Source organism: Miniopterus natalensis, chromosome 3 (assembly GCF_054644295.1).
Source record: "Miniopterus natalensis isolate mMinNat1 chromosome 3, mMinNat1.hap1, whole genome shotgun sequence".
Lineage (NCBI taxonomy): Eukaryota > Metazoa > Chordata > Mammalia > Chiroptera > Miniopteridae > Miniopterus > Miniopterus natalensis.
In genome coordinates this window covers 92,574,808-92,599,507 of record NC_142083.1, presented here as the reverse complement: position 1 = coordinate 92,599,507, position 24,700 = coordinate 92,574,808, and the positions used below count along the sequence as shown (strand labels likewise).

The following is a 24,700-nucleotide window of genomic DNA, read 5'->3' as shown; positions in this document are numbered from 1 at the left end:
GCGGGGCGGGGCTGCCCGCCAGCTGGGGCGGGTCACTCAATCACGTTTCCCTAGTTCAAAACCCCGCATGGACTGGGGATGGACAAGTCCAAGCCCCAAACCCAAACAAGGAAATGATGGTCGAGGACTGGAGAGTTGTGAGCAGCCTCCCGGCCTGCGCGTGAGGCGTTCAGGCTCCAGCCCTCCGAGCCTGGGCCGCCCCCTGGGCTCTCCGAGCCTCCCCCGCCCACTGCAGACGCCCCCCACCGGCGTCCCAGCTTCTCCGCCAGCCACCTGGTTTCAGGCGAGGCCAGCCCACTCCTAAGATGGCGGCATCGGCCTCGGGTAGACCGCGTCCTACGTGAACGCCGGTGGCCAATGGGCTTCCGGCCTGCGCCGCCGGCCCAGCTCGGGAGGCGGAAGTGCCGCGGGCCGCTGCCTCGGTCCCGGCTGCTGCCCCAGCCGGTTACATAACTCGTTGCGGGCTCCGCGCGGACCGACTTCCGGCTCCCTGTGACCCCAGGATGCGCTGAGCCCCACGGCGCCGTCTGCTGCCGCCGGCTCCCCGCCCAAGGTGAGGTCCCCCAGGCTCGGGCTTGTGGTAGAGGCGCTGGGCCGGGCTCGGGGCGGGGGTCTTGAGTGAGGAGGAGGAGCAGCTCGGGTTGCGGCGGGCGGGGGCGCAGGGGCCCCTGGCGGAGGGAGGCCGAGGTGCGGCTCACTGCGGTCCGTGCCCACATCTCCGCGGGGTTTCGGGGCCCCCACGGAGGTGGGGCCGGGCAGGGGTGAGGAGGCGGTCGCGGGGTGAGGAGGGGCAGCGCCCCAGACCGCAGGTGTGCGGAGGGGCGCGGTTCCCAGCGCTAGATGGGAGCCGGCCCTTCAGCCTAGGGCGCCGGGTTGCCGTGCCCCAGGACGGGTTATTGGGGGAACTTGGAACCAGTGTAGCCTGCTCCTGAGTCTCGCTCGAGACGAAGTGCCTGGCCTTTCACAGTTGAACGATTCGCCGCCTCCTCGCTTGGTTTTGGTACTTGTTGCACGATTTGTAGTTATTTTGCCGACGTGTTTGCCCTCCTGTGAATTCTGAAAGCCTGGGGCTCTGTCTTGGTCGTCTCCGCGTCTTAGTCCCTTAGCTGTACCTTTTTCTACTAAGACGAAATCAGTGTCTGTTTCTCGTACTTTACATGCAGACCGTACTCTGACCTCCTGCGCCGAATCGGGCACTTCCTAAGGAATAGAGGGGATTTGTGGCTTCTGTGGTTTGTCCCCCTGGGAAAATTTTGAGGGAGGCTCTGGGCCTTCTCTGGACCGCTCACAACGAATATGTGTGTGCCTGCCCAGCAGGTGACGGGGCCCAGGACCTGAGATGAGGCAAGGAGTTAATTTGCAGTAAACGTGGACATTGGCTGCTTCATTGATCTATTTTCACTGTGCCAAGTCCTTGAGCCATACGATTTAATATTCATTTGTCCTGAAGGAAAGGATAACAGACCTTTACTGTAGTTCTCTATGGTACCTGGAATGGTTGTTCATGGGAGTGTCAGAACTGGAGAGAACATTGCGGGTTGCCGATATTTTACCAGAAAACTAAAGACAGAAAACTCCTAGTTAATGTTTAATTGACTGAGCCGGGGTAGTTGTTCCAGGTCATCTACAGAAATACCACAGTCCTCCTAGCACTTTTAGCACTTTGTGATGTAGAGATAAATGATAGGAGTTCTTTGGCCAATAATACCAGGGAAGAACAGGAGTCTTGAGCATCACTGAGTTGGAAGGGACTAAAAGCAAAAACAAATAAATTCATATTCTTTCTCTGGGCTTCTATGAAGAGAGTTAAAACCTGTAAGAAACAAAGTCAGAGCATGGTGTTAACAGGTGAGAATAAAAGATATGGACACTTTTTAAAAAGATCTGTGTGTTTTCTATCTTTAGCCTCTCCCAGTTGTAACTTGCAGTGATTTTGTCACTGTGTTTATTTTAGCCACACCTTTTCCAGATTTGGGATATGTCTTGTTGAAGTTGCTAAGCAACAGCATGCTCTGCCCTGGATGGAAGAAAATTCCTGGATGGTAGATTTGAGAGATAAAAGATATGCCTGAACTGAGAAGGGTGATGCTGTCCTGCGCCATCCCATCTTCGAGCCTCAGTGTACCTGTTAGCAACAGCTTGGTGTCTCGCAGCCAGAGGTGTGTTTAGACCAGGTGGACATGGCATGCTTACATTGCAGCAGTTTGCAGCAGCCAGAGGGCACACAATGTAGAGAAGACTCCTCAGAGCCCTCAGTTCAGTGTCTGCTGAAATAGCCCAGAGGTCTCACTTTGTTTCTACCTGAGTAGAAAGCTGACTGCCTATCAGGCATTGTCTTCCCTTAAATGGTTGCTCCTCTATCTCTACGTCTTATCTCCAAGAACCCACCTTGAAAGTAACAGAAGAAAGCAATTTTATTTTATAGTCTGTGGATAATTGTCCCTTAGGTACTGGAAATAATTCTTACCTGGAATATGTTAATGCAACAATATTTCCGTCATTTCCCTAGTTCATGGGAGTGATGCTGGATACCTCTTTCAGACTTGTTTCTTTTAGGACATGACTCTTGACTCTAGTTGTAAACTATCCAGAAAGTCTTGCTGCTCTTTATACTTAGTTTCAAATTGCTTCACTTCTTCTCTGGCCTCCCATTTTTAACCTTTTCATTGAGATATACATACAAGCCCTGGCCGGTTAGCTCAGTTGGTTGGAGCATCATCTGGATATGCCAAGGTTGCCAAGGGTGCGAGGGCACATAAAATAATCAACCAATGAATGCATAAATAAGGGAACAGCAATGTTTATCTCTTCCTCCCCCCTCCCCCTTCTCACTCCCCTTCCTCCTTGCTCTCCCTCTCTAAAATCAATTTTAAAAAAAAGATATATACAGAAAAGTACACTGCTTGATGAACTTACTTGTACAACCACCACCCCAAAAGACACCTCAAGCCCCTTACCAGATAAGCCCTCTTTATTTAAAATACTGATTTCCTTGTAGGAAACAAGAAACATGTGTTCATAGTAAAACAAAAAGATTTAAAAAAGCATTCTCTTCCCTCAGAAAAGGGGAATGTTCTTTTTTAATCTTTTTTAAAGTGGTTGTCTTAAAACTTACAAATATATTTTTTAAATTGGAATTTATGTAGCCACTAAAAAACTACTGCCTTTAAAAAAAAAAGTTTTTACTGATTTTAGAGGAAGGGAGGAGAGATAGAAACATCTGTGAGAGAAACATCAACATTAGCTGCCTCCTGCCCTCCTCCCTACTGTGGATTGAGCCTGCAACCAGGGCATGTACCCTGACTGGGAATTGAACTGGTGACCTACTGGTACATGGGCTGAGCTCAATCACTGAGGAACACCAGCTGGCTAAAATGGCTTTTAAATGATTACACAGGAACCACTTAAAATATTTTTACAAGTCTGTTTGGCGATCTTACCCACAGCCACTTTCTCTTTGCTTCATTGAAGCTTTGAATCTATTTATTTCTGGCATCAGTGCACAAAATGCCATGTTACAATGGTATGGGGTTTAAAAGTTGGCACTAAGAGAGTCTATTTGGGGGCAAAATGAATAATTGTTCCCCTTATAATTTGAAGAGACAGTGTAAAATTTCCAAGTTATTACCAATTAAAAACAGCCCATGAGATTATTTTAATATAGAAATGTCTTCATAATTTTTACACATCACCTGACAGTCTTTAATAAAAACAACTCAAGCTCATGGTAAGAAAAACAGAAGTGGCATAGAACACAGACATCAGCCATAACTCCAGAGGCAAATGCTGACAAGTTGAATTACTTTTCAAAAACCATTTTTGGTGTAAAAGTTTACCTCACGATCATGTGTTAATTTATACCAAATTTGACCCATTTTTTATATTTAACTTCTGTTTAACTTGGAAGGATCCTAAATGCAAACCCAGGGAAGCAGAGATTAAAAATCATAACAAAACCCAGCAGAATGAGATGGAAAAGTGAAGAAAGGCGGAGAGGGCTGGTTTGCTGGAGGGGCAGCAGCCAGGGGACAGACAGGGTTTCTGAAACCCGATTCCCCTGTTGCTGTAGTTTTTCCTTTCAAACTGAAGTAGCTGCTTGTCCATTTCACCCACTGCTCCCCCAAGCAGTGTTAGAGTAGTTTGTAGCTATTGAAATTCTCTGGAAGAACCAATTTGCTCTTGGTTTTGAGCCCCAGGCAGGGTCCAGTCTTGGGTATTTTACTACCCTTTGATTCCCACTCCCCAAAAATGTAGTCGTTACAGGTGGTTTTGATGTTATTATTTGAATTGTTTTGTGTTTAAACCAGACCAGCTGGCTCACTTCATCAGAACTGGGAGTTATATTCTGGACATGCCGTCAGATGGCTTCCTATCAAGATCCCAACTTAAAAAGCCACCAAGCAAAGGTACTTCTTGACCAGGCCATCCTTATGGCCCATCCGGCGTATGCCCCACTTGTCTCCTGCTTTGAGCTCTGGCTGCATCTTTCCATGTGACCATGTAAGCTGGCAGCTCAGGCTCATCTGCGCCCTCATTTTCTATTCCAGGAAGATGACTCTTTCGGGCTTTCAGGCAGGGGGACCATGGGGTCTCTCTGGTCTTGGCTTCATGTTTCTGGCCCTCAGTTGCACCCTCCTCGATCCTGTTTTTCCTCTGTTCTTCCTCGTTTTCCCTGTCTCTCTCTGAACCTCAGCTGTCCTCCTTCAGTCCTGATACTAACATCTAATAGGGCCACAAAAGGCAAATATTCCTTGGGTGCCGCACCACAATACAGTCCTCCTTCCTGTAGAAACTTGTCAGCTGCTTTGGTGTACATCCTTAGAACAACGAGAGGATTCTCTCAGATTGCCATGACCAAGACTAGCCCAAATGCCTTCTGAAGGAGTATTGGGGGTTTGCAAGTGGCACACGTGCTCAGTGGCCCGAGAACCTGCCATTCGCACTGGGCAATTTTACTGTGGACATGAAGTAAAAGAGCAAAATGGTGAAATAAAAAATTTTAAGCAAAATAAGATCTATCTCATCTTGGACACAATAAAAAGCTGAAGAGCACAGCTCCAAAATGTATAATGCCCTGAACTGCATGGAGGCTCCTGTCATGCTGAAATGATGCTCAGGTCTGGCAACCTCCTGTCCTGGGAAGTTGAATAAGTCACATTGGTTGGAGCCACGTCTCTGGGAGACTTTGATGGAAGTCTCTGGTTAAGTGAAATTGAAGGCTACCTTCCAAGTTGACATTTTGAATAAAGAGGAGCCACGAAGCATAAAAAGTTGCTAGTGTCATTTGTAGAAAGTGGAATGGTGGTTGCTGGAGGCTGGAGCAGGGAGTTAGAGTTCAGTTTGGGAAGATGAAAAAGTTCTGGAGATGATGGTCACTGGTGACCCTCATTGGGGGTGGTTGCACAATAATGTGCATGCCGCTGACCTGTACACTTAAAAATGGTTAAAATGATAAAATTTATATGTATTTTACCACATTTTTAAAAAAAGATAATGTTGCAACATTGACATTTTTCTTCTTTTTAATAGCACTGCTTGGGTCTTAGGTACAATTTGGGGAAAATGCAAGGGGATCAATCCCCTGCCTGCCTTTTTCCTTGTGGCTCAGTGGGGAGAACATCCCTTCCACACAATTGTATTAACCTCTCTCTGCACAGCCTGGTTTACAGCATTTTTTGTGTTTACTAATGTGCTGTTTACCATGGAATTCCTTGAGCAAAAGAAGTGGTTTCTGTAAGTATTTTGGTAATGGTGCAGGAAAGCACACCTTGGTCCCCCATATACTCCCCTCCCCCATTTAATCAGAGGTTTCAGACTATGTTTATTGCTGCAACCACAGTACCTAGAGCAGGACCCCTTAACCACTTTCTGATTTCTGTCACCATCAGTTCACTTAGCCAGTTTCAGAATTTCATGCAAATGGAATTCTCCCGTATCATCAATTCATGCTTGAAGAGATGTGTCTTAAATTGTATGTCACGAATATACGGGCTCCCCTCTGAGCACGATGGCTTGGGTTTTAAGAGGGCGGCTGTTTGGGACTAGAGTGCTGGGTGTTTGTTCCTGTCACCCTGTAAATTAATCACGTTCCTCCTACACTGAAGTTTTGGAAGGAGCCCAGGCTTCCTTGGAGATGGCTCGGCGCCCCCACCGACAGCTGCTCCTTTGAGCAGACCAGCTATGAAGAGTGCTCACTGTTTCCCCTCAGTCTCTCTTTTTAGCCCTTGACCCATTTTACTGATGAGCAAGGCAGTGTCCTGTGCCCATCACTGGTTTATTTTTCTTTTTCTCCTTTCCTTTTCTCCTTTTCTCCTTTCCTTTTCTTGTGTTTATCCTAAACACAAGAGCTTGGAGTTTATTGTTGGATTTTCCAAGCCAATAAACCTGGCCTTTGCTGAATTTCACATTCCCGAGGGCCTGGTGGTTTTTAATACTTGTGCCATGAAAGTGTGCTAATCTTCCTTTGTGCTTACTTGCGAAGAAGCCTGGAGTGCCGGGGAAGGACTAGGGTGGTGTTTTGTCATAGGGTGAAGGGAGTCGGGGACTTGAGACAGGTCAACTGAGTGTGAGCTGTAGAGTCAGGGGAGGCAATTCCCAAAGGAGGGCTGCTGGATTTCAGAGGGGAAGCTGTTGGTTTGTCATCACTGGTGTGCTGGAGCAGAAGGGGCAGGAAAAATGCAAGAAGGTGGCAGCAATGTGGTGTAGGTGGTTACATTGAAGGGAAAGAAGGTGGCAGGAGACTTGTTCAAAAGAAGGTATACATGGTATGTTTACAGCCCTTTGGAGGGGAGTTTGTGCAAAAGAGAAGGTTGAAAATGTGGGAGAAAGGAGGTGCTTGAGCCAGAGGGGGAGGAGACATGGAGCTGGGCCAGGGAGTAGAGTGGCCACTCCTGTTGTAAGTGGCCATCTCATTTGTCTTCCCAGAGACAGATAAGAGCTGAAGCATGTAGCAGGACAATGATGTCTCAGTGGATGTCAGAGCTTGGATTTGACCACGGGTCATTGTGACTTCAGCATCCCTGCAGGGTCTGGGGGCACATGGAGGGCACAGCATCCAGAGCATAAGTGGAGGTTGGTCTAGTCTTGGCAAGGAGGAAGAACGCTTTGGAACCAATGGAAGTGAAAGAAGGGAAGGAAGGGAAGGTTCTAGGGGTGATGGAAGGTGCAGTGTGGTCATGGCTGGCCTGAATACTTTAAGTCTGCTGAGGTCAAGGATAGGGTCCAGAACACTTCTTAAGCCATTAAGAGGAAAGGGTGGTTTTAAAAAGTTAAGCATTGCCTGTCTAGGACCCAGAAGCATTGCTTTTGCACAAGGGAGAGGCCCTGTGGACCTGGGTGTCAGGACACAGTCAACAAAGAGGAAGGGTCTTCAGCAAATAGGGTTGTTTCTGGCTTTATTACTTGGGGTGGAAGTAGAGGGCCCTGTGGGTATCATGAAAATGCCATGAAACCCCTCCAGAACCTGGAACAACTCTATTCTGAGCCCCCCAAATTCTGAATCCTCAGCACTTGGCAGGAAATGGAAAATGCTCCTGTCGACATTGGAGACATCTTGGCAGCCATTCCTTTACTTTCCCTCTGGCCAAACACAGAGGGACACTCTGGAAGTACTGTGGGTGAGGGGATGCCCAAATATCCAGACACCACCCCTTAGGAAAAGGTGACCTTGGGTTCAGGGACTAAGGTCATGTCAGCACAGAAGGAAGATAAGGCTTGTAGACAGCCTCAGGAGGATGAGGTTTGGGGAAGGAAAAAGGATGACTTCAGCAGGCCCTTCATTTGGGTCTTGGAGAATCTAGTTTCTGCCCCTCCTTGAATTGCTCCACTCATCCATCCCCTAAAGGCCAAGGACATGATGCAGACTCAGGAAACCTGGGAAGATTCTCACTATAAGCCTGACCTTCGCAACTTCATATTTTCAATTTAAAACTCAAGTGGCCCTGGCTGGGTAGCTCAGTTGGTTAAGAGCGTCGTCTAGATTCGCTAAGGTTCTATCCCTGGTCAGGGAACATACAAGAGTAAACCAATAAGCCCTGGCTGGTGGGTCAGTTGGTGGGAGCATCATCCCGTATGCCAAAAGGTTGTGGTTTCAAGTCCCAGTTCAGGGCACATACCTAGGGGTTGGGGTGTGTAGGAAGGCAACTGATAGATGTTTCTCTTTCATATTGATATTCCCCTTCCTCTCTCTCTAAATACCAATTAAGAAAACGTTATCGGGTGAGGATTAAAATAATTTTTAGAAAAAGAAGAATAGCCCTGCCAGACGTGGCTCAGCAGTTGCGCATGATGACCCAGGAGATCTCTGTTCAATTCCTGGTCAGGGCACATGCTGGGGTTGTGGGCCCGTTCCCCAGTGGGGGCGTGCAGGAGGCAGCTGATCAGTGACTCTTTCATCATTATGTTTCTGTCTCTCTCTCTCCCTCTTCCTTCCTCTCTCTGAAATCAATAAAGATATATTAAAAAAAGGAAAAAAAAAAGAAAAGAAGAATAAACCAATGAATGCATAAATAAGTGGAACAACAAATGGATGTTTCTCCCTTTTTCCCTTCCTCTCTCTCTAAAATCATTTAAAAAAGAAAACTCAAGTGAACTTAGAGTTCTCCTGTACAGTATATCCTTCCTGTTGTAATACAGACATGTCAACGTCTTTGTAGGAAAATGTGTACCAAGAGATGGCCTATGCACCTGTGGCTTCAGTGCCTGTCGCATCTGCCTCCCAGGGCTCAGAATGGAACAGAGGGCCTAATATTGGGCCTCTGCTCTGGCTTCACCCACTGTCACCTGTTGTCTAGCAAATCTCAGAATCCTTGCCTGTAGAAATAAGAGATCTGTACTTGGTGGAAGGTTCTGGATGGACAAGTGGGGTACCTAGTGGTGCCACATAAGGGTTCCCTGACTTGCTCCTCCAGCGGTTAGCCGCTTGCCACAGCACCACCACCATCTCTAAACTTGCCTTCTCTGGCCCCATTTCTTCCTTTCACTGGCACCAGGGTGTTATTCTCCTCCCCTGCCTTCCTGCCCCCTTCTCCACCCCATCAGTTGGTCTGGGAGAGATGAGGCACTGTAATACCTTGCTTTCTCCCTTAGTTAAATGTAACATGTTTCTATTTTTAAATCACAGCATCTAAAAAACTGGCCTTTAAAAACATAGAAGTACTTTTAATAGGCATGTGAGAATCCACAAATAGCTGTGTATCTTGGAGCCCAGTGTTTTTCTTGAAATTGAACAGGGAACAAGAGCCTTGTCCCAAGGATACTAGGGGAAAATTTTATAAATCTTAGGGCATAAGTGATGCTCATTTATTGTAGATCTCTCCGTTTGCTATCAAACCTCAGTGTAGAGTGTTTCTTTAATCTTTTAGAATCAACTTGATTGAAGTTTAACATACATACAAGAAAGTGTACCCAATGAGTTTTCTTTAACACGTGTGCGTCTATGTTTGTGTGTGTAACCACTTCCATCAAGATATAGAACAGTTCCATCCCCTCAGGAAGTGCCCCACCCCCAGCCTCTTTAGTCAGTCTTCTGCCACAGGCAACCATAAAGGTCAAGACCTTACATTTTAGAACTTACTGACTGGACAGCAGTTCCAGCTCTTCAGGTTCCCCAGGTCTACCTGTGGCCATCTAGTCCCTGGCTCTGCCTGCTGGTTTTGCCAGTTGCCTGCACGTGCCCTGCCAGCTCTGGTGGAGGGACTGGTGAGAGTGAGCTAACAGAATCCTGTCCTGCAGCTCCTTTTTGTAGGAGGAGCTCAGAGTACATTTGCTGTTGTTTGAGAAAACTGTGGGGCACAGCCATTGAGATACTTGGAGCTCTGCCAAGGGTGATGAGGACAGGCAGTCAAATCACCCTGTTTCTGGGGCTGGCTCCAACCTATCAAGCCCCAGATGAACCACTGGAGCTGGTTTTCCAGGGAAGAGGACAATAGGAAGTTTCCTGGCATAGGTCACTTTTTGGGGCTGAAAGTTGGTTTGAGACTTATCCAGTGGTTTGTGGTTTGTGGTTTGCGTTGATTTCCTAGTTGGAGGAAATCTGAGAGTCGTCTTTCCTTTCTCAAAATCATGTAAGCAGCTACTCCATGAAAACTCGTGGACAGCACACATGTGCATAGTTGAGACTTGCTAACTTTTCTTTGGTCACTTCTTACATATTCCAAGCCAACAACAGATTTCTTTTTTTCTTTGAATAGGAAATAAAAAAATTGGCCCAAATCCAGAGTAAGCTACCAGGTTGGCCTTGGTGGGCTGGTGTGTGTTCCTTATCTCTGTAAGTCTGTACTTCCTGCCAGCCATCCTAATCTTTAGTCTTGTCTTCTCCAGAGCACCCCACCCCCACCCTAGCAGGCCTGGCACAGTGGTGAGCCCACAGGAGGGAGGGTCTGGGCCAGCCCCATTAAAGGAGCCCCACCACAGGGCACCAGCATGAGTCCCTGCAGTTTGACTTGCAGGCTGGAAAGCTTGTGATTCTTTCTGGAATTTACTATGACTTCCTTCAAAAAGAATCTTTCTTGTCCATTTGCTCATAAAAGAATCACTCACTTTCAGGATTAGGGCTGTTTTTTGTTTGTTTTTTAACAGCTTTATGAGGATATAATCCACATGTCATACAGTTCACCCATTCATAGTGTACCATTCACTGGTTTTAGTGTATTCACAGAGCTGTGCATGCTTCAGCACATTTTATTTCAGAACACTCACCACTCCAAAAGAAACCCCACAACCTTAGCTGTCACCCTCCAACCCTCCCAGCTGTAGGCGACCACTAATATACCGTCTGTTCCTATGGATTTGACTGTTCTGGATGTTTCACATAAATAGAATCATAAGTTATGTGGCCTTTTGTGACTGGCTTTTCTCACTCAGCATTTTGTGTTTAGTATTCATCCATGTTGTAGCAGGTGTCAGGTACTAAATATCCACTGTGTGGGTAGACCATATTTTATGAGTCGGTTATCTGTTGATAGACATTCAGGTTGCTTCCACTTGAGGGCTGTTTTTTGGTGAGCCCGTAGTGGACACCCATTTGCATTTTCTTGCTCAGTTTAGAGCAGGGATTGTGTTCTCACTAGGGTGTTGAGCAGAATTTTTATAGATCATACTGTTTGGCCTCTTGGATTAGGCAGGTGGTGAGGTATTTGGGCTTGTCTACCAGGATTTTCGCTAGAGGTGGTTGCAACAGGGAGAGAAAGAACCTTGTCTCAGGAGCCTTCTCTGGAAAGACTGCATTGATGGACAGACCTTGGCCTAGGCCTGGGATGATGTAGGGTTGTTGACTTTGTTCCAAAGGCTCTAAGTTTTGACAGGGACTTTCTGCCTTTCCCAGTTTTCTTGGTCTTGAGGGGAAGGGAAGGACATTGCCCTAAAGTGGCCCTGTGGTTGATACCTAGCATCTTGGGCAGCTTCAAGCACGGCTCCTAAAACAATGCCCTGCGTCCTTGGACTACACAGCGAGTGTCTACACTGTCACTCTGAGACCTCATTGGAATTTGAGGATTGGTTAACATGGGTCCCAAGCAGTATTCCCTGTCCCCATAACACTCTGAACTGGGTGCCTGACCCATCTGGGGTCCAGAGTGCTTGACAATGAGCCAGCCATGACTTGCTGAGAGCTCACTGGTCCCAGTGAAGAGGTGTGGAGAGGCTGTGGCACTGCTTCCCAAAGCTCTCAGTGATGATAAAGGCATTTAAATCCACCCACTGGAAAATCTGCCGTCCGTATCTGAAATTCGGCCTATGTGGAAAAGTTTGGTTGGCCGGTGGTTAATGTTAATTAGGAACATTTTCAAACATCCACTTGACGTACCCATTGTCCAGTTCAATAGCTACTAACATTTTTCCACTTTTGCTCCAACTGAATTAAATTCCATAATATTCTGTCATTTCACCCCTACATATCCAGTGTGCATCTCTTAAGGAATATGGACATTTTCTACATAACCACAATGCTATTCTCATACCTAAAAAGATTAACAACACCTTCAGTTATTAGAGGATTTGTGTGTGTGTGTGGAATCTCTTCCCTTTGTAGGGGGAGGGTTGCCCGCGCAGTAGGGGGTCATGCAGAAATCTCCACGGAAGCTGTGTTTCCTACTGGGGAATGTGATGTGCTGGGCTCCATCCTGCTTTTGGCAGGTGGACTACTTAAATCTGTATATTCATGTTATGTGGAGCACAACAGCCCTTTTCCCAGGATCAGAGGGAAGTCGCCTCATAAGCCAGTGACCATTAGGATATATTTTGGACAGGGATGACTCATAAAAACTCAGGACTTGCCATTTTTGGTCAACCAATCCATTTCCCAAGAGGTATCTAGCCACTTGGGCAGCATGAGGTCCCTGAGGCCACACTCACCAGAATGTCCTGGGCGCCATTGGGGATGGGGGCCTGAAGGAGTGGCCATGGAAATGGGAGCTGAGCACTGGAGTTACCCTGCTGTGTAGAAACCAGATAGTCAAGCTATTTACAAGACATCGAGCCAGACAGTGTCTTGGTTTTTGAAGGTGCATCCCAGTGAAAAGAAAAAAACAGGCGACATGGGAAGTTCAGATTTGCCAAGTCTGGGGGTATTTTCTTGTTTGGTTGGTGTTTTGGTTTAGTTTTTTGTTTGGAACTAAGAACTCACATAAGCACAGCCCAGCAGCTGTGGTCTGCCCTTTCCCAGCAGGTCTCTTACATTAACTTTTGTGATGGCCTTGTCCCTTTGTTTTGTCTTCCCTGCCTGGAGATACTTGTCTGGGTCAGCCCAACTCTCAAGAGGTTCCATCAAGATCATGCATCCATGCCCTAGCTGGTTTGGTTCAATGGTTAAAGTGTCGTGGTGCGGACTGCAGGGTTCCAGGTTCATTTCCGGCCAAGGGCATGTACCTGGTTGCAGGCTCAATCCCTGGCCCTGGTCAGGGTGTGTGTGGGAGGCAACCAATCGATATGTCTCTCTCACATCGATTTTTCTTTCTCCCTTCCACTCTTCTCTGAAAAACAATGGAAAAAATATCCGTGGGAGAGGATTTAAAAAAAAAAAAAGATCGTGCATCCAAAAACCAGCTCTGTCACTTCTAAGTCTTCTTTAGCAGGGCACCTACTGCTAGAGAAGGAACACTGCTCCTTTCTAAGGTGCAGGTGGTAGGTGTCTCAGCTTCTTCCTGACCTAACACCTGTCGGGATCCACCAGGTCTCAGGCAGGAACACCCACATTTCTTGTTCTGAAGAGTTTCCATTCCATACCCCTCAGTGCCCATCAGCATGCAGGCCTTGTGAGCGTACCCAGTGCTGCCAACAGGGTCATAGGAGGGGTCCCTGCCTTGCAGACACCATGTGGGCAGTGTCCAGGTGCTGGCTAAAAACAGAGAAAGGAGAAGAAAGCAGGTCCTTTCTCATTTCAGCTCTTGAGTCATGCTAAGTAGGGGGACATGTCAGGGTGGCTCAGTCTCCACCCCTTGTAGTCCTATGTATTCTAGAAAGACCGAACCTAAGGTAGCCCCAGAGCCACAGAGCTCCTGCAGTATTTCCCCCACCTCCTTCCTCCCTGCCCAACCCCTTATGTCTGCCTCAGGGTCACCCAGGTCACAGTGATATTTCCATCCCTGCATACATGGCCTCTAAAGCCCCGCTCCAGATGGTCCCAGGCTGACTGGTAGTATGAAGGGGAAGGTGGCATAGCAGCAGACCTGTCACTGTCCAAACTAAGGGGCTCCTGTCCTCAGCCTGACCGCCCAGCAGCACCTGGTCCTTGGGGGGCTGCCAGTCAATGGCTGGCCCTCAAAGTAGCCATTCTTGCTGGGCACAGTATGCTGGGGTTGTGTCCAGGGCACCGAGGCTGAGCAGCTGTCCTGCTGGCCCTGTGGTCAAGTCTCAGGATAGATTTCACCCACTGGTAGGTGGCAGGTTAGGACACAGCCTTCCTGGGGACCCTCATGGGAATGCCTGAAGTCCTGTGAGAACCAGGTACAAGCGGGGTCAGGGGAGCAGGTGACCTTGAAGAATCGCCAAGGGCACTTCACTTGGGCTTGCTGAGCAGTAAGAGCAGAACATCTGGTCCCTTTGACCTTTGGGCATCAACTGGACAATCATGGTGCCCTCTTGCAGAACTCTGGTTTCTAGAGTAAGTTTAGGCAAGTTATGGAGTCCCTTTCAGGGCCTCCCTAACCCCTTATTGTTAAAAATTTCAAATACATAGTAGAAAAATTGAATGCATGGACAATAAGTTCCTGTATTACATCTTACCTGCCACCTAGATTCAACAGTTAATAGCATTTTGTCATATATGCTTCCTCAGTAGCTGAGATTTTTGGGGGGAACCACTTAAAGTTAGTTTTAGCCCAGCCGGGTGTGGCTCAGCGGTTGAGCGTTGACCTAGGATCCAGGCGATCAGGGTTCGATTCCCGGTCAGGGCACATGCCCGGGTTGCGGGCTGCAGCCGATCAATGACTGTCTCATCATTGATGTTTCTATCTCTCTCTCCCCCTCTCCTTTCCTCTCTCTGAAGTCAATAAAGATATATTTAAAAAAAAAAAAAAAGTTAGTTTTAAACCTCATGATAGCTCACTCCAGAGTGTTTCATTATACATCTCCTAAGGCTTTCTATATAGCCATTCACACCCTTTCACATCTGAGACAGTTAATAGCAATTTTATCTGCTATCTAGCTCATAATTAAATTTCCACAAAATGTTGTTTTGACTTTTATTTTTTCCAGTAGAGGTTTTACACATTACATCTGGTTATAGGTCGTCTTTTCTCTTTTAGTCTGCTTTTGTTTTTTTAATGACATTGACTTTTTGAAGAGACAGGTTACTCATCTTGTAGAATATCACCATTCTGTGTTTGTTGGATGTCATGATGCTGTTGAATGTACATGCCTGTGTGCCTGGTATTATCTGTAGTTGTGAAGTTAGGTCTGGAGGCACTACTGGCTTCAGGCCCAGCATTTTAGATGGGAACCTGAGGGCTTTGTGGATTTTGCATGCATGGCACTAGTCAGAGAAGCTGGGCTGCATCACTAGAGGAATTGTGACTGTGGGATCTTGAGGTTGAAAGGCTTTTCCTTGGGGAGCAGTAAGTCCTGGGGGCACAGGTACTTTGCCTTCATGCCTCACACCTGCTCCCCAACACCCTCCACTGGGTGGTTAAAAGCCTTTGATGATTCTTGCTTGTCTCTTTATTTTCATCAGCAGTTCCAAAGTGATGACATTCCAATTCTATCATTTCTACTTTTATTGTTTGTCATTCTTCTAGAATTTCCTAGAAATTCTAGGAAAGAATTTTTCCTCAGCCCTCAAGAATGAACTTCACAGTTCTTCCTAAAAAAGTGTGGTAAATGCATGATTCTTTGTCTTTTATCTCCAGCTTTCAACATAAAAAAAAGAATGTATTCTCTTTGTAAGAGTCCAATATTTAGCCTGTCTTCCTGCTACCTTGCCTTATCTTAACTGGACCAAGGGCAGCTGCTCTATCAGCAACCTGGACTGAATGTAGTTTACTGATTAAAAATAGTTGTCAGCAACTCCTGATCCCTGATTTGAACCTCTGATGTCTTGCAAGTCTCTCTTTTTTTTTGCCCGTGAGTCTTTATCTGCTGGATAAGGGAGGAGAAATGACCCACCCAGCAAGTGCCAATTCTCCTGGAAATACAGCAGATCATTGGCCGCTGGCCCAGGTTGGGAGAAGTCATATGTTTTGTGCAAAGGAGAAATGACACAGGCCAGGGAGGAGTGGTGCTCAGAGGACAGCTCATAGGGACAGAGAGGAGAGAGAAAACTGACCAGAGGCAGGCTGCTCTCTGGGGGCTCAGGAGTGTCCTGAGTGAGTAGTGAGGGGATCCTTGGTCCCCATCCTGCCAGCCCTTCCCAAGCCTTAGTTTCCTTGTCTGCAATGTGAGAGCAACTGTGACACCTGTTGTAGGGGATTATTATGAGGGACAGAAATGCTCCATGCAATTACTGAGGGGACCGCCATCCCTGGGGATGGCATTAGTCTTTCCATCATTCCTGCCTCACGGGTTAGAAGGAGGAAAAGGAAGTGAATGCGCCATGATGGGGTCTGTGGGCTGGTGGGTGTGTTTAGGGGAGGTTCGCTGCCCTCCTGACCCCGCTTCCCTCCCTGCAGGTGTGAATGACAGAGGTGGTACCATCCAGTGCCCTCAGTGAGGTCAGCCTGCGCCTCCTCTGCCACGATGACATAGACACTGTGAAGCATCTGTGTAGCGACTGGTTCCCCATCGAGTAAGTTAAGTGGCACCCTCTGCCCCACAGCTGCAGATTGGAGGGGTGGGGGTAATGCCCATGGATCCTCTGAAGCTAGGAGGCTGTGCAAAGGCGAGGATGACCAGGAGGTGCCATGGTCACCGAGTCAGAGTCACCTTGCCTGTCAGAGAAGCCCAGGTCCTGCTCCCTGATGACCATCACATCCTTTCCACTTCACTGTGTTCCTTATGTGAAGAGTTCTCCAAAAGGGCTTTGCTGAGATACTTTACCTACAAAGATGTTCAGTGCAGTGCAGTTTATAAATCAGAACATTGAGAAACAAGTATCTTAACAGTAAGGAATGACTGACATAGATTAGGCTGTATGCATGCAAAAATGCAATATTCAGCCAGGAAAAGTAAAATGTGTCATTGAGATATATTTGATAAAGAGAGTTTTTTTAATGAGATATTAAGTGAAAAAGGCAGACTAGAAAATTGTATGTACCACAGTTCCACTTTTATTTGAAAACATGCACAAGATAAAAGCCTATAAAAATATGTACCATCTAGTAAAGTGTTTTTGGTGATTTGGGGTAGGTAGACTATTAGTAGCTACAAGTTTGTTTCGTTTTACTCTTCTGTACTTCCTCCATTTTTCTATAATATGCACATAGAGCTTTTGTTGTGAGAAAAATAGATGCAAACTTTTCAAAATTAAAAATAAACAGGATCCTGCTAAACATCATGTTTCTATGAGTCTTAACCTCAGATTTTACCCACTGCAATCAGGAGAGGAGCTTGGGTGATGCCAGGCCCCATAGAGCCTCCTGGTGGGTGGTCAGTGGCTTCTGCAGAGCAGACCTGAGCAGAGTACCTCTCCACTGTGTCTCCACAGTGGAGGGCCTGATACCCTCTCCCAGCTCTTGGTCTCAAGAAAGGCATCTGGGCTAACTTGTTATGTCCCAAGTTAAGAAACAAACCCACAAACCCATAAAGCTCCAAGTGTCCTGTCCCCCTCACCGAGTCTCCTTACCTGGGGCTGAGTCATTGTCTTTCATTATTGTGTTGTAGGGCTTTGCATGAAATGTTCCCTTCTCTGCTTCCCTTGGGCTTCCATGGGTCTTGAGTTTAAACTCTTCCAGCTACACCTCCAGGCACTGCTCTCCTGGAGACAATGTCATGGGAGGCTTTTCCCCCCCTCTCATTTCTACATCTTGTAAAAATCATTTTCCTATCAGAAATTCCCCATCCTGTCTGGATAGATTGCTGCTTTAAGAGGTTGATTCACTGAGAATGCTACACTTTGGTGGAGACTAAGTGGTAGGCAGGCTCCTTATCAATCCTGGAGCAGTGGACAGAGTAGCCTCGAGTTCCCTGTGGGTCCACTGTGTGAAGCACGTTAATTGGACTTGGCCTTTGACAATTTCACCTGAGTTTGTTCTCCTCAGGTACCCAGACTCATGGTATCGTGACATCACCTCCAACAAGAAGTTCTTTTCCCTTGCCGCAACCTACAGGGGTACCATTGTAGGAATGATAGTAGCTGAAATAAAAAGTAGGACCAAGATACACAAGGAGGTAAGTGTGTGCGGCGATGATGGGCCTGCCAGGGCCTTGGGACAGAATCATGCTGCCTGCTTTATGGCCCTTTCTCGTAGGAGCCCAGACCTCCCGCGTATGAGACTCATACCCAGATGGTTTCTTTCTGTGTGTACATAATACAGTCATGTGTGTTAAGTAACAAGTCCTAACCACAGGCTTCTTTCTAATGACTGTCATTTTGAAGTTGGGAGGGACATAAACGGTCCGTCCACTGAGAATCTGCAGAGTTGTAAGGGACTGTGATTTGTATTGGTGGCGGTCACAGAAACTGCTGATACTGCTGTGGTTTGTTGAAGGAAATACTAAGTTTCAGTTACAAGTTAGTAAAAATAAAGACTTTTTCCCCCCATTCAACTTCATAGACCCCTCCAAGACCTATCTAAGAACCACAGAGAATCTTTGGACCCCAAGTTAGCAAGTCCTGCTCTAAATGTAAAATATGTGGTTATGGTCACCAACACATTGTTCCATGTGGTTGCAATTAAGTAGCAGTTACCACTTGGGTATTTACTCCAAGGAGGGGAAAACCCACCAATAAATGGCAACTGCTTCTATCTGTTTGGCTTGAGGCTAAAGGATCTCTCTCCCTTTTAAAACTGGATTTACTCAAGCCTACCCTAATTTGCCTATAATTAGATTCTGGCAAAGTTGGTTTATTTTATTTCTTTATTTTATTTTTTATTTTTTTAAAATATGTCTTCATTGATTTTTAGAGAGGAAGGGGGAGGGATAAAGAAATAGAAGCATTGATGAGAGAGAAATATCAATCTGCTGCCTCCTGCACGCCCCCTACTGGGGATTGGGCCCGCAACCCATGCATGTGCCCTGACCAGGAGTTGAACTGGTGACCTTTTGGTTCATGGGTCAGTGCTCAACCACTGAGCCACATCAGCTGGGCATTGTTGGTTTATTTTAAAAGTAACTTTTCTATCCTAGCTTTCTTCTGAGTTGTTTTTCTTCCATTACTCAGTGCCAAGATACAGCAAAAAAAGAAACATTGGTGTTTTCAGCAAGCATCAGTATCTTTTTGATCTTTCCTTTCTCAGAACAGACTGTCCCACCTTCCCCTTCCCTGACTTGTTCCCCAAAATTCACTCTATGAAGCCCTTCTGTGTGCCCCCAGCAACTGTCCAGCCCCACATGCCTGGTGACTAGATCTCTGTGTTCCTTTGAATGTGTGGGTTTTCCCTTGAGGGCAAAGATCGGGAGCCTTCTAGTCTCTGGGTATCAGGAGAGGGAGCCTTTGCACTCTGGCACTTTCTCAGGCCCTACTGAGAGGCCGAATGAATTCAACACTGGGGAAAGCAAACAAGGGCTATTAGAAGACATCAGCTGGGGAACCAAGTGCCTTCCTTACCTCCCTGAACGTTCCATGGGCTTCAGGTAACAAGAGCGATGAAGATGCTCACCTCCCTGAGACTGAGTTTGCCTATGTCCAGCTCAACTGTGGTATGGAGTGCCGGATCTGGGGCTCAGGCCAGGAAAGTGGGGAGTAGGGACAGGGACAGGCCAAACCCATGCCTGGCACATGGGAGCAACTCAGTGAACAGTGGATGGGGATCAGAGAGGCCAAGTCACCAAGCTTTCTTTCCATGGGGGATACCAAGCCTTCTTTACAAAGTAGAACATCATGATGAACCTCATGGTGGTTGAATTCACAACTCTCTCAGTCCAGAATTTTATCTCTGGAACCAAGAGACATATATGGGTTGGTGGGGGGTGTCGTGCCACTCTGCCTGGTGTGGACAGCACAGGGGCCACCCAAACTCCCCCACCCTCTGTACTGTAAGACCACCTGGGGGTGGGGGGGGATCTTTTAGTTAAACTTTTTTTTAAAGATTGTTTTAAAATTGATTTTTAGAAAGAAAGGAAGGGAGAGGGAGAGAAAGAAACATCAGTCTGCCTCCTGCACGCCTCCTAATGGGGATTGAGCCTGCATCTGGGCATGTGCCCTGACCAGGAATCAAACCAGCAACCTTATGTGGGACAAAACCCAACCAACTGAGCCACACCAGCCAGCACTAATTAAACTTGTAAAACTTTGTGTTTGTCTGGGCTGTTTGGTCTCTTGGTGTGTCAGTTGACAGGTATGAGTACCATTTAGTGCCCACACAGCATAGTCATTTCCTTTTTACCATCATAGCCCATCATAGCTTCACTTGTCTGGCATCACTGTCCTTCCTTGTATGGTCTGTCACCCATTCCCAAGAGAAGTGACTTCATGAGTGTTCTTTTTTTTTTTTTAATCCTTACTCAAAGATATTTTTTACATTGATTTTTAGAGAGAGTGGAAGGGAGGGAGGGAGGCGGGGAGAGAGGGAGAAGGAGAGATATCAATGTGAGAGAGACATCAATTGGTTGCCTCCCACACTTGCCCTGACCGAGGCTGGGGATTGAACATGTAACCCAATATGTGCCCTTGACCAGGAATCGAACCCACTACCTTTTGGTGCGTGAACCAGTGCTCTAACCACTGAGCAACACTGACCAGAGCTGTGAGTGTTACTTCAGCAGAAAGGCCCACACCCTCTTCTTTCCATTACCCTCTGTTCTATCACTTCCTGCCCCCGTGTCCTCCCAGGTATTGTGGCTGGGAGAGTTAGCACTTGAGATGTGTTCTGCAGTGGGACCAGGTATCTCAACTGAATCTGATTTTATTTCTGACCTTTTTTTTTGTTTAGGATGGAGATATTCTAGCCTCCAGCTTCTCTGTTGACACTCAAGTTGCATACATTCTAAGTCTGGGAGTAGTGAAGGAATTCAGAAAGCACGGCATAGGTAAGGGGCAGCTGAAATCATGATTCTTGGCACATAGACCCCACCCACATCAAGTCACTTCCCGAATCCTGATGATTTTCTTCTCATCAATGTCCCTTTGTCTCTTCTTCTACCCCTCTTCCCTCTGTCTTGGGTCAGACCATCTTTCCTCCCAACCTCTCCCCTACCATTGACCTTCAGTTCAGCCCATGCTCTTTCCATGAATTACCAGGTCTTTCTGCTATGGCCTCGTTCCCAAATCTGACGATATCAGATTACTAACAGCTCCCAAAGGTCCTCATTACAGAATGGGCACCTCTTAACCACACCTGCTACCACACACAAGCTCATGTCTGGTCAGAAGGTATGCTTGATTAAGAGTAGAAAACATAAATGATGAACTAGTCCTAGCTGCCATGTATCATATCCCTGTCACATCTGGGGTGCTGTGCCATCCGTATGTCTCCAACTTCCCATCCCACTCAGCCACAGCAGTCTTCATTGTAACCCAGGCCTGCCCATTCCACATTTTCCAGGGCTTACGTTTACATTTTTTGTTGTCTGAAAGGTTAGTGAATCTCCACTGTGGATCCAGCCCCTGGGAGGGAACTGTGCAGCTGGGATCCATCGTCCTGGACACCCAGTGGTCTGCAGCTAACGGGCCTGTCTGGCTGTGGGATTTTAGGGACTTTGACAGTGGGCGGTTATGGGAAGTCTTTGATACAATGGCAGAGAGATCTGTAGAGATATCTCTGCAAAGGTTACTTCCTTGTCTGTCTCATGCTTCCTTCTCACCTGCTCTGCCATGTGTGACTGTTGCCTCTTTGCCTACAGGTTCTCTTTTACTTGAGAGTTTAAAGGATCACATATCCACGACTGCTCAAGATCATTGCAAAGCTATCTACCTGCACGTCCTCACCACCAACAACACAGCAATAAACTTCTACGAAAACAGAGACTTTAAGCAGCACCACTATCTCCCCTATTACTACTCCATTCGTGGGGTCCTCAAAGATGGCTTCACCTATGTCCTCTACATCAATGGTGGCCACCCTCCCTGGACCATCCTATATCCTTTTCTTCTCAGGGCTGAGGGACCGTGGCTTCCTAGCACCAGCGGAAGTTGTGGTTGCTTTCTGATGATGTTCATGAGGCCCAGCTCACAGGATGCTTTTTCCCCATGAGATGGTAGTGTGGGTAGATCTGGTTTACATGTATTGGGAAATGTTGGTCTGATTGCAAATATTAGGAAAGCAGATGTGCTCTGGCACGCAGTATTCCCTAGACTTTAGTCAGATATGAGTGGTGGATTTTTATTTTTTTTAAATCCTCACCTGAGGATATTTTTTCCATTGCTTTTCAGAGAGAGTGGAATAGGAAGAGAGAAAGAGAAACATCGATGTGAGAGAGACACATCGATGGGTTGCCTCTTGCATGTGCCCAGACTGGGGCTGGGGACAAATCATCCCAGATGCATGCCCTTGGCCGGAATTGAACTGGGGACCCTCCTGTTCCTGGTATGTGGGGGCTACAACAGTGAACAAAATAGACAAAGCCCCTGCCTTTGTGGGGCCTGTGTGCTGGCAGAGGAGAAAGCAAACAAGTGAGGTGAAAGAGTTGTTTGCTGTTCTGAACAATTAGCTTCAAACCTTTCTTATCAGAGTGTGAGGTATGTGACCCAATGGTGTTTCTTCCCTGCTCCCTTCCCTTTAACTCTCTCTAGCCCTTGACAGGTAGGAGGGAGGTTAGAAGACTTCTTAATAGTCATAGGGTGTGACCCAGAAAATACTGTGTGTTTGTAATTAAGTAAATGAGTCTAGGATTTATCCATTTCATAGGGAAATAAACAGGAAAGAAAAAGGTGTCACAAAGCTCACAGGCCTCCATGCTCATGTGAAGATGGGTTTCTGTGTTGTCTAAGGATTTATCACTGTTGACCCCCTCTGTGTCACAGGGATGAGGCCCTGCCCCTCTGAGGACTGAGGGGAGGAGGAGGACCAGGAACACTTGCTCTTCTGCTGTACCCCTCCCTGCAGCACCCAGTCCCTGTCCGTCAGCCTTAGTCTGGGTGTCCATGTGCCTGAGGCCTCACCTGAAAGGTCCTCTTGTACCCATGTTCTGCCCTTTATTATCTTGCATAGTGGATGCCCCTCCATTTAAAGGTTTTCTAGCACTCTGCACAGGGTAAGCGGACTCTTGGCCTCCCTTGAGAATAGCGTGCTGTCTGCACAGTCCTGCAGGTTGCTGTTCAGGCCCCTGCTGACAGTGCCATTCCAGGGGTGTGTGGGCAGGGAAGGCGAGTTGGAGTCTTCCTTAACAGAGTCCCACGGACTACATCCAGCACCTGGGCTCTGCTCTAGCAAACCTGAGCCCCTGCTCCATCCCACACAGGATTTACCGCCAGGCCCACAGCCTGCTCTGCAGCTTCCTACCATGGTCGAGCATCTCCACCAAGGGTGGCATTGAATACAGCCGGACCATGTGATGCCAGCCGGGCAGCCTCCAATAGGTCCCACCCCTCGGCGCCCTGCGGAGCCCACCTTCCTGGCCATCTGACCTCGGCTGTGCTCTGCAGAGGAGCCAGCCCGTTGCCTGCCCCAGCTGCAGGCCCGGTGCTACATGGGCTCATGGGTTCTGGAGCAGAGCGTCCTGGGGCGGGTGTGCCCGGTCTCCAGCAGGTAAGCCAGAACAGGTGGTGGGGAAAAGGGGAGTAGAACTAAGTGGGATGATGGTCTCCCGAAGTAGAGGGCCTGGCACTTCCAACAATAAAAACAGAAGGCTCTAGATGAGCACTTGGTGCACTGAGGTAGTTCCTGACCAACTCAGAAATTTGAAGGAGGAAAGCAGAGAGTCCTTGAGCCCTTGGCCAGAACTTTATCTTTTCACTTCTTGAACAACTTTCATAAAACTAATGCATTCACTGGGTTCAAAAATGGAAAAGGTATCAAAAGATCAAGCCCCTTCCCTCTCCACCCCTCCCCACTTCCATCCATAGCCACTTATTACCCTTCCAAGGGGTGTCTGGAGCTGCTGTATCTCAGGCATGCTTCCATAGATACTGCTTAGCAGCAGCTCACAGTGAAGCTCCCTAAGGTGGGCACCTTAGAGATGAGGGCTCTGTTCAGACATGGCCACTTCTGAACACCATGAGTACTATGGGGAGCCAGTCTCAGACCTGAGAGAACATCAGAGCTGGACAGGGTCATGGAAACCTTAGGGTTTATCCACTTGTTTATGGACACAGCCTAGAGCAGATTGGTGACTTGAGCCAAGCACTCAGCATGCTCCATGGCCACCTGGGCTGGCACGCCCAGTGCCTTGATTTTTGCTGGGACTAGAAGGGAGCCCAGATGTCCCTAGAAGGGACTCTGGGCCTAGAGAAGGGCTCATGCTTTAGGGGCACCCAGGACCTGCAGCAGGTTCCTAGGCCAGACATAGGGTGGGCTGTAGTGTTTCTGCAGAAGCCTTCACCCCTGCTCCCCTCTTCTCTCCTGCAGGCTCTTCCAGCCCTCCTTCCTGCTCTGGAAAATTCTACCCATGCCCTGCTCTGGCCCCCCATGTGAGTGCACCAGCTCCACAGGCTGGCCACAGTATTCATTGTGGTCAGTTCTGCTGCCCTGGGAGTAAGGGGGCAGGAGGGGGCTTCCTTCCCTGCACCTCCTCACTGGCCTCTTCCCCTGCACTACCCGTTCCTTCCAGCTCTTTCTTCCAAAGCCAGAATTAACTTCTGGGAGGGAGGAACCCAAGTGTTATGGATAGACTTGGTCCTAAAGACACAGGAGCCTCAGAACAATGAAGGGGTGAAATAAAGGGAATGCCAAACCCTTGTAAAGAACCATCCCTCAGAAGCCTGGGAAGTGGGAACAGCCCCTACCTCCCCAAGAGGGGCTGGCGAGTGGTGGGGGCTTTTCACCCAAGACAGAGCTCTGGAGCTTAGTTCCCTGACATGGTGATCAGGTAATGGGAAGGTTTCCCACTCCTCTGCTGGCAGTCCTGCTGCCTCAGAGAATGCAGAACTACCTATCACATGCTGGATGTGCCATTCAGTTGAACTGTGCAGGAAGCCAGGCTGCGGACAGGTGCTGGTGAGTGTCCCGGGGCTCTCCCCTCCAGCCCCCCAGTTCCACAAGATGCAGTACTAAGGCCTGACCAGATGCAGACA

The 24,700-nt window shown here is 47.7% G+C and overlaps 2 protein-coding genes across 3 annotated transcripts in view; both read left to right on the top strand.

The window, feature by feature from the left end:
* The first annotated feature begins 334 nt into the window (after positions 1–334).
* Positions 335–23,111, top strand: NAA60 (N-alpha-acetyltransferase 60, NatF catalytic subunit). 2 transcript variants are annotated; one of them, XM_016211360.2, is made up of 7 exons: positions 336–553; positions 4,308–4,406; positions 16,101–16,216; positions 17,628–17,757; positions 20,463–20,559; positions 21,373–21,607; positions 22,867–23,111. In XM_016211360.2, exons 3-7 carry the CDS (start codon positions 16,107–16,109, stop codon positions 23,021–23,023), a joined length of 729 nt encoding a protein of 242 aa, XP_016066846.1. In that variant the 5' UTR covers positions 336–553; positions 4,308–4,406; positions 16,101–16,106; the 3' UTR covers positions 23,024–23,111. The 2 variants fall into 2 exon arrangements, with proteins under 2 accessions (XP_016066847.1, XP_016066846.1); XM_016211361.2 differs by lacking the exon at positions 4,308–4,406 and having other exon boundaries at positions 335–553.
* IFT38 (intraflagellar transport 38) overlaps positions 23,073–24,700 on the top strand; it is a 49,211-nt gene continuing 47,583 nt past the window's right edge. The window contains exons 1-2 of the mRNA XM_087815688.1: positions 23,073–23,216; positions 24,036–24,097. Of these exons, the coding sequence (XP_087671814.1) occupies positions 23,158–23,216; positions 24,036–24,097 (121 nt within the window). The 5' untranslated portion in view covers positions 23,073–23,157. The remainder of the gene's footprint in view (positions 23,217–24,035; positions 24,098–24,700) is intronic.

Coding starts and splice junctions, on each gene's coding strand:
- NAA60 (XM_016211361.2), top strand. CDS start 16,107: ATGACAGAGGTGGTACCATCCAGTGCCCTCAGTGAGGTCAGCCTGCGC. Junction 16,217..17,627: donor AGCGACTGGTTCCCCATCGA/GTAAGTTAAGTG, acceptor TGTTCTCCTCAG/GTACCCAGACTCATGGTATC. Junction 20,560..21,372: donor ATTCAGAAAGCACGGCATAG/GTAAGGGGCAGC, acceptor CTTTGCCTACAG/GTTCTCTTTTACTTGAGAGT.